The 8,000-nt window shown below is 46.3% G+C and overlaps 1 protein-coding gene across 3 annotated transcripts; it reads left to right on the top strand.

The window, feature by feature from the left end:
• The first annotated feature begins 2,103 nt into the window (after positions 1-2,103).
• LOC119276932 (subtilisin-like protease 3) lies at positions 2,104-7,063 on the top strand. 3 transcript variants are annotated; one of them, XM_037558122.1, is made up of 3 exons: positions 2,104-4,008; positions 4,745-6,629; positions 6,721-7,063. In XM_037558122.1, the coding sequence occupies exon 1, from the start codon at positions 2,264-2,266 to the stop codon at positions 3,755-3,757; it is 1,494 nt and encodes a 497-aa protein (XP_037414019.1). In that variant the 5' UTR covers positions 2,104-2,263; the 3' UTR covers positions 3,758-4,008; positions 4,745-6,629; positions 6,721-7,063. The 3 variants fall into 3 exon arrangements, with proteins under 3 accessions (XP_037414019.1, XP_037414010.1, XP_037414001.1); XM_037558113.1 differs by having other exon boundaries at positions 4,168-6,629; XM_037558104.1 differs by having other exon boundaries at positions 2,104-6,629.
• The last annotated feature ends 937 nt before the right edge of the window (positions 7,064-8,000 follow it).

Here is an 8,000-nt window from a genome sequence, read left to right as displayed (position 1 = left end):
ATGGCGCGCAGGCGAATAGTTTCTGGTGATTCTGTACCCTCGACAACGTGAGCGGATAAGAGGCAGCATGCAACATTTGCAGGTTCTGGTTCATCGAGCAACTCGAGCGCTTGCACAACATCATCTGAAAAGCACTTCGCCAAAGTCCCCCACTTCAAGTGTCAGCAGCTGCGCCGATCGCTTGCACTGGTGCTCCCGTGAGTACTTGTCGCCGCAGTGAAAACAGAGGCCATGTTGACGTCTATAGTCGCAGAGCTGACGTTCGTGTCCGAAATCATCCGGAGCTGGCTTGGGCGCAGGAATGGCGCGTGGTGTTGTCCCTGCGGCAGGTGGCACTGCTGATGTTGGGGGAGGTCGCCCAAATGCTGATGGCAGGCTGTGCACTGGAGGTGGGCGACTGACAGATAATGGACGAAGTCGAGGATGTTGAATCTCTAATTCCTCCTCTTGAATCAGAGCAAACATTGTCGCTCTAGTAATACTGGTAGGCACCTCAATGCGCACAACGGCGCGTAGTTCATCCTTAAGGCCTAGTAGGAACTGGGTTACGAAGAACTTGGAGCTCGGGGTCGCGTTAAGAGCAATCAAATCGTACATAAGTACCTCAAACTGTTGGCGGTACTCCACCACTGTTCCTGTCTGACAGAGCTGAAGAAGATTATGCATAGTTGACTCAAACTCCTCTGGGCCAGATTCCTCCACCATGGCATGCCTGAACATATCCCAAGTGCTATCTGAATTTGTTTGACGAAATGCTCGAAGCCACAGTGCCGCATGACCCTCCACATACAACGCTGCTATTGTGACCCAACTATGCAGCGATACCCTGGACAACTCGAAGTATGCTAGGCAGCGGTCCAACCATATGCGTGGAGCATCACCATCAAATCGGGGAAAATGATGCTTCGACGGCTTGGAAAAGTACTTCTCATGCGGAGTTGGTTGTGAGGCGCGGGCTGCCAGCGCGGGTTGCTCCGGCCGGAACAACATGTGTGGCCTGTCATTGGCGAGCCTGGCGAGCGGGGCAGCCCGATGACCTGTGGTATTGGAAGCGCGCTCGGGTGTGGTGCGGCGCGTGGATCTGCCGGGGGTTGTGCAGTGTCGCTGGCGGTGGCTGCTGTGGCCCCTCGCGAGCACCTGGTGTCTGCGACACTGCCACAGACGGATCACCCACTTGCAAGTTAGGAAAAGGGGAGGAGGAGGCTGATGGGGAAGCCACCTTGCGCACATCGTCCACCTTTGCCTGGGTAAGGCCGATTTGCTTGGTCAAACTCTGCAACTCGCGTGACACCTAGGTGTTGAACGCGGTCTGCACCTCGGCGCGCACTTTCTCTTCTTCAAAACGGGAGAGAAGCTTCTTCATCAGGGTCGTGAGGCCCGCTGTCTCCTCCCCTACGGCAGCCATGAGCTGTCGGGTCTGGGCGGAAGGCTTGGACGACGCTGTGACACCTGCTCCGAGCAAATCAAACTCTGCCCAGGATTTTAGGCGATCTCATCGGAGTGAAATCGCACGTGAGGCAGTGGATTTTACCGATTGGCCAAGAGAATATGGGCGTGGCGGCACCGATCTGGCAGCGGAGGAAAAAAATTGAGGCTCTAAATACCAATTGTGACAACCGGAAATCCTATGAAAGGGGATCGATCGCACAGGGGAAGAATTGGGGAGAAAACAGAGAAGTACTACGTGAGAGCCCGTCGAAGCCGGCAGCGAGGACGACCACCGCTGGTGGCAGGATTCCTTCCTGCCAACGCCTCTCGCCGGCTCCTATGAGCCACGCCTCATCCATACCTACACTGAGGTCTTCACGGGGTTTGCCGTGAGGCTCACCGAAGACGACCTTGCCGTGGTGTCCCAGAGGAAGGAGTTTCTGCGAGCGTTTCCAGACCATCTCTGGCACCCCAGCACCACTCACACTCCGAAGTTCCTCGGACTGGAGAAAGATGCCGGGCTGTGGAGGGACACCAACTATGGCCAAGGAGTCATAATCGGGGTTCTGGACACCGGCATATACGCAGAGCATCCTTCCTTTGATGACAGCGGCATCCCGCCACCCCCATCAAAGTGGAAGGGCTCATGCCATGGCGCTGCACGCTGCAACAACAAATTGATAGGTGCCAAATTCCGTAATCCCAGAGCATATGATTCCGGAGATGACACGGGGCATGGAACACATACCTCGTCCACCGCAGCTGGGAACTTCGTCAGTCATGCCTCAGCCCACGGCCTCGGCAGGGGCACAGTGCTCCACATGCACACTTGGCCATGTACAGGGTGTGCATAATTCTTGGGTGTGCATCCTCGGACATAGTTGCCGGGTTAGATGAAGCCGTCAAGGATGGTGTTGATGTGCTTTCACTCTCCCTCGGCCCCTTTTTTGATGTCAACTTCACTGATGATCCGGTTGCCATTGGCACATTCAATGCGGTAGCAAAGGGTGTTGTTGTCGTGGCTGCAGCTGGTAACAACGGGCCAAGGTCCTTTATTGCCAACTCTGCACCATGGTTGCTCACAGTTGCAGCTGGCTCGGTGGACCGAAGCTTCCAGACCGTTGTGCAGCTTGGCAACGGCGAGCACATCAGTGGGGAAGCTTTCAATCAGACCGCGAACTCAAGCTCCAACTCTGCTCCTCTGTATTGGAACAAACACTGCAAGTCATCATTGGCTGGAAGAAATGTGTCTGGCAAAATTGTGATTTGCCATAACACAGGACCAATGAATGACACAGGGTCAGCAATCAACCAGTCTGACATCAGTGGCATCATGAGTGCCGGGGCGGCTGGCATAGTCCTGATCAACAGGAAAGATGCTGGCTTCACCACCCTTCTGGAGGATTATTGCAGTGATGTTGTGCAGGTGACCGTGGCTGATGGCAACGATATCATAGAGTATGCAAGGGCAACAAGCAAAGCCAGTGCCAAAGTCATATACAAGAACACTGTGCTTGGTGTCCGTCCATCTCCCACTGTCGCGGCATTCTCATCCCGCGGTCCCAGCACGTTCAGCCCCGGTGTGCTAAAGCCAGATATATTAGCACCCGGGCTCAACATCATTGCTGCATGGCCACCACTCACCATTCTTGGATCTGGGCCATTCAACATTAGATCAGGGACATCCATGTCGACTCCACATGTCAGTGGAATCGCTGCGCTTGTCAAGAGCTCCCATCCTGATTGGTCTGCTGCTGCTATCAAGTCAGCCATCCTCACCACAGCTGATATCACGGACAGCGCTGGTGGCCCGATCTTGGACGAGCAGCATCAGAGGGCAACCGCGTATGCCATGGGTGCTGGCCATGCCAATCCTATAAAAGCTATTGATCCGGGCCTTGTGTATGACCTTAGCATCACTGAATATGCTGGCTACATATGTGCTCTCCTCGGTGATCAAGGCTTGGCAACCATTGCGCGTGACCCGACGCTGTCCTGCAAAATGCTTCCCAAGATACCAGAGGCACAGTTGAACTACCCATCCATAACAGTGCCACTCAGGTCAAGGCCATTAACGGTGAACAGAACCGTGACAAATGTGGGGCCAATAAATTCAGTATACACACTGAAGATGGAGGTTCCCAAGTCTCTCACAGTGCGAGTCTACCCAGAGACGCTGGTCTTCTCCAAGGTTGGACAAAAGAACACATTCAGCATTACTGTGAGCAGGCATCGCAGTGTCGGGTCAAAGGCCTTGCAGGGAAGTTTGAGCTGGGTGTCCAAAAAACATGTTGTGCGTAGTCCGATCGTGGCTTCTCCTCTGTTGTAATCAGGAAAAGCATGTGTGACATATGACGTTGGAGAATCGCACATGTAATATTGTAATTAGGGAAATGACTGTCTTTTAGTTAGAAGTGTATCCATGCCTGTAAAATAATTGATGTTTGGACGTTTAGCATCCATTGCTGTCACAATTCTTTTCTGAATTATTTTTCCTTTTCCCAACTTATCAACAGTGTTTGCTGCAGGTAGTAGATCACCATTGAGAGGTGCTGCTTCTAAGGTGTAAAATCCATCCAGGTACCTAAACCTACCCTTTCCCTCATATGGGTATATGCCATTGCTACCTCCAGATTTTTTATCTGCGCTATTGATGATATACTTTCTGCTGATATGAGCTATTGATGATAAACTTGCTCTTTTTTTGTTTCCTCTACATTAGTTCCTTTCAATGCTTAGGTTCAGTTGGGCACTAATGACTATTTCGGGTGCTTTGAAATTAGATTTTGATGATATTAAGGTCATCATCAATCTACATGAACAAAGGAGAGGTTTGCCTGAATACTCGTAGCTAAATTGGTTTTTCTCCCTGTGTTTCTTTTCTGGTCCTTTTTTGTCTTTTGCAGTTCGTGTATATATGTTCCGAAGCTAAATTGAGTCTTGACTTTTAAGAAGAAAAATACATCGTTGCAGTAATTGTACAGTTTAAACCTATTAGTTAGTGTTGTAAGCACATGTATTAGTGAGTCAGTTTAGAGCTTGTACTATTAGTTGTGCATGTTAGCTCACTCCCCTGTCTCAACCCGGAGCCAGGCACCGAGTTAGACCTTGCCAACACACGATCTCTTCTTCCTCAACTCCTCTGCTTTCTGCCTCCAGGTCCAGGTCGCTCTCCTCAGTGGTGCTACATGAGTGAAGATTTATGTTTGCTACTGGATCTGAAATCCTTCATCTTTGCTGATGCTATTCCCCTATTTTCCCCCATCACTTGACACTCTGATCTCCCTGATTTTGGTCTCTGGTTTTTGAAATGCAGATAGTGGCCGCAGCGTTGCCGCTGGACGGCACACTGGAGCTCGAGTATGCAGCCACGACAGAGCTGCTCGGACATCACTGTAGGTTGATGTTCTCTATCACTCCTGAACACCTTGAACTCTCCTCTACTTGATCTAGAGGTTTCTGGGACCTAAAATGCTCTTGTGTGCTGAGACAAAATCCCCAACTCCCGCCTTTAAACCCAGCATTTATATTAGGCCTAAACCCATAATTTATACTGATGTTTAACTCAAATTCCCACCTCAATGGTTTCTGCTATAAAACTGAGGTGATGGTGTCGTTAAGTCCTAAGTATTTACTTGCCTTAAAGCATTTCACTATTTTCTTCATGTCGCCAGCTTTTTCCGTTAATGAAACCGTTGTGGTGACATGGGATTTGTGCTTGTACGTGAGAAAAGAAAAATGATGGCATGAAGAAAAACACCTTTCTTTGATGCAATTGCTCCTTTTTGTTCTTGCTTGCTGGCTTTGTCTCTACTCTGGATGCAATTGCTTCTTTAGGCATGCTTCTCAGCTCCTCCCCCTCCCATGGCAGCCAGCATTGGTGGTCTCTCAGGTTACCACCTCCTTTGGTTCTTGTTTTTTTTAATTGGGAAAGAGAAGTGGAGACAGTGGGAAGGGGGGAACTGCGGCCAGGTGAATATCTTTATTCTTATCCCTCCTCCTCGAGCAAGTATACCTTTTATTTTCTTTCCCAAAAAGAGGGTAAAAGCCCCCGGTATCGATTGAAGCAAGTTATCCCATACCTTGGTCTAGATGATCCTTTCATTCATTGGTTGAGCTACTATGCTTACACTATTCGATCTGTTAAAAACAGTAACCCAACGGAGAGAGCCGTAGGTTTAGTTTTCACTTATGGCAGTTGATGTGCTATGTTTGCTGATGTGCATTTTTTTCATGCTATGCATGCTCTCCATTGATATAACAAATCCATTTCTATTATTTACATAATTCTTTGCTAACAGTTTGAACATAGTTTTTCCATTGATAGGGATTTGCTGCCGAATGATCAGTTGTCGCTACAGATTTGTAGGTTTAGTTTACTATTGTACTATGCAGTATGAAAGCAGTGTAAATAAGTTAGCTGTGATAACCACTATGGCCTGCTTTTGGTATATGAACAACGATGCTTTAGGTGTCTGATGCTACATTATATGAACCTCTAATAGGAATCGTCACTATCAGAAGCTGCATGGCCAGTGTGTCTACCTCTTGCTGAACTGGCACATGAATATCTGTCTTTAGTTATATCATACTGCATTTTTAGTGACATGCTCAAAAGATGTAATCAATTGAACTACTACTATTAGTAATTGTTTGCTTCCTCATGTTTCTTTGAGAAATCCTAATGTTGAGTCAATGGTCTCAATAATTCCTTTTATGTGTTTGTTGTTACTCTAACTTTGCATCATGTGTATGCTACCGGCCTGGATGAAACTGGACCGGGTGGGTGGGGTGCGGCAAGCTGCACTGCCTATCTAGTACTACATAATTACTGCACAATTCTCAGCCTGAACTCTCTTTACATTTGACAGACTAGTTGTTGCTAATATTTTGTTGGGAATGACAGCAAGTGTGGGCGAATCAAGAACCTCAGTGATAGTATAATTTGATTTCCGTGCTGTTCTTCTGAATACAAAAATCTTAGACGAGGCAGATGTAACTATCTTTGTTCATGTGTGGACAGTACACCTTCTGTATATCTGAACAGTGGCATCAAGCATAAGTAGTACTAGCGTCTGTTTTTGTCTATCCTGAAAAGTACGACATGCTTCTGATTTTAGCCACCATATTGGGCTCGATAGCCTAGTATACCCGATCGAGCAAATCTGTGACGATTCTGGTGAAGAACCCACTTGCAGCAGGTCCTTTCCGCTCTCACGTTTTAACATTCTGTCCTTTGTGAACTCTTTGCCAGCTGATGTTCTTTCACCCTAACATTGCTCTTCTATTCAGGTCTGTCAGTGGAAATAGCGTGCAAGACCATATCCACTATCTTGGCATCAGCATGCATTCCGAGTCGCGGGGATCATGCAGGATCGTCACGGATGACAATATGCTCAGGTACAAAGTTGGCACTGTAGACGGCGCTATTGTCTTCTCGAAGCAGCCTGGTTTATCAGTTGATCAGCTACTCAGTGCACAGTAAACAAGCTGAAGATTACATGGATTTGTTTTTATGGTTCTTTTCTGCCAAAGTACAATATTCTTGTTGGCAATCAAAGCACTATCTCATGTATATATACACGCGTTATCCTGGCTGGATTAAATTATCATAGCTGAGGGTGTATTTCTGAAATGTATAAACATATTTGTGCTGATTAACTTGTTCATATTCTTGCATATAATTTAATTTATTTAAGCATGGCGGTTGCTTTCATTATGTGCAGCATACCAGATGCATATGTTATATATGGTGAAGTGCACAAGTCAGTTTGTGGTATCAATTGTTCTTAAAAATGTTGAGGATGTTTATACACAATGGTTTTTGACATTCCTGCCGTCAAATGCTTTGTTTTACAATTGCCTGGTTTTGATATTCAAGTTAAACTATTAAACTTTACAAGGATGTGGTAAAATTTTAAAAATCTGCATGGCTATTGTACATGCATTTCATTGGATATGGAAATCAAGCTGTCTCTCTAAATAGATATCCTTATTTTTTTGGCTTCTCCTTTAAGACAGATTGAACACAAGGGGTCTACTAAACAGAAAGAATTTCTATGTTGAGAATAACAAATGTGTTTATGTGTGATGATGAACCTAATGAAGATTACATCCACCTTTTCTTTTTATGTGACTTTAGGGCCTCTTTGATTCGTAGGATTTTGAAAACGTAGGAATAGGAAAAGTGTAGGAATAGGAAAAGTGTAGGGTTGGAGTGGCATGCCCATTTGAATCCTATAGAATTAGCAATGATTGTTTGATGCCACGAGAAAAACAAAGGAATTGTAAAAAGAGATTGGAGTGGATGTTAAATTTCCTATTGAATGTAGTACACAAGATTCCATAGAAAAAATTCTTATGGGATCCAATTCTATGAATCAAAGGACCAATATAGGAAAAAATACTAAGGATTTCAATCCTCCAGAAATCCTATAAAATTCCTTTGAATCAAAGAAGCCCTTAGTCAGAACTTCTGGATTGCACTTGGTTTTAATGGAATGCCATAGTTGATATGCTGATGGAAGCCAAAGATAGAATGCCAATTCAATGTTTCAAAGAATGCGTATCAC

Source organism: Triticum dicoccoides, chromosome 1A (genome assembly GCF_002162155.2).
Source record: "Triticum dicoccoides isolate Atlit2015 ecotype Zavitan chromosome 1A, WEW_v2.0, whole genome shotgun sequence".
Lineage (NCBI taxonomy): Eukaryota > Viridiplantae > Streptophyta > Magnoliopsida > Poales > Poaceae > Triticum > Triticum dicoccoides.
Note: the sequence above shows the minus strand (reverse complement) of the source record. Positions and strands in the feature narration are given on the sequence as shown.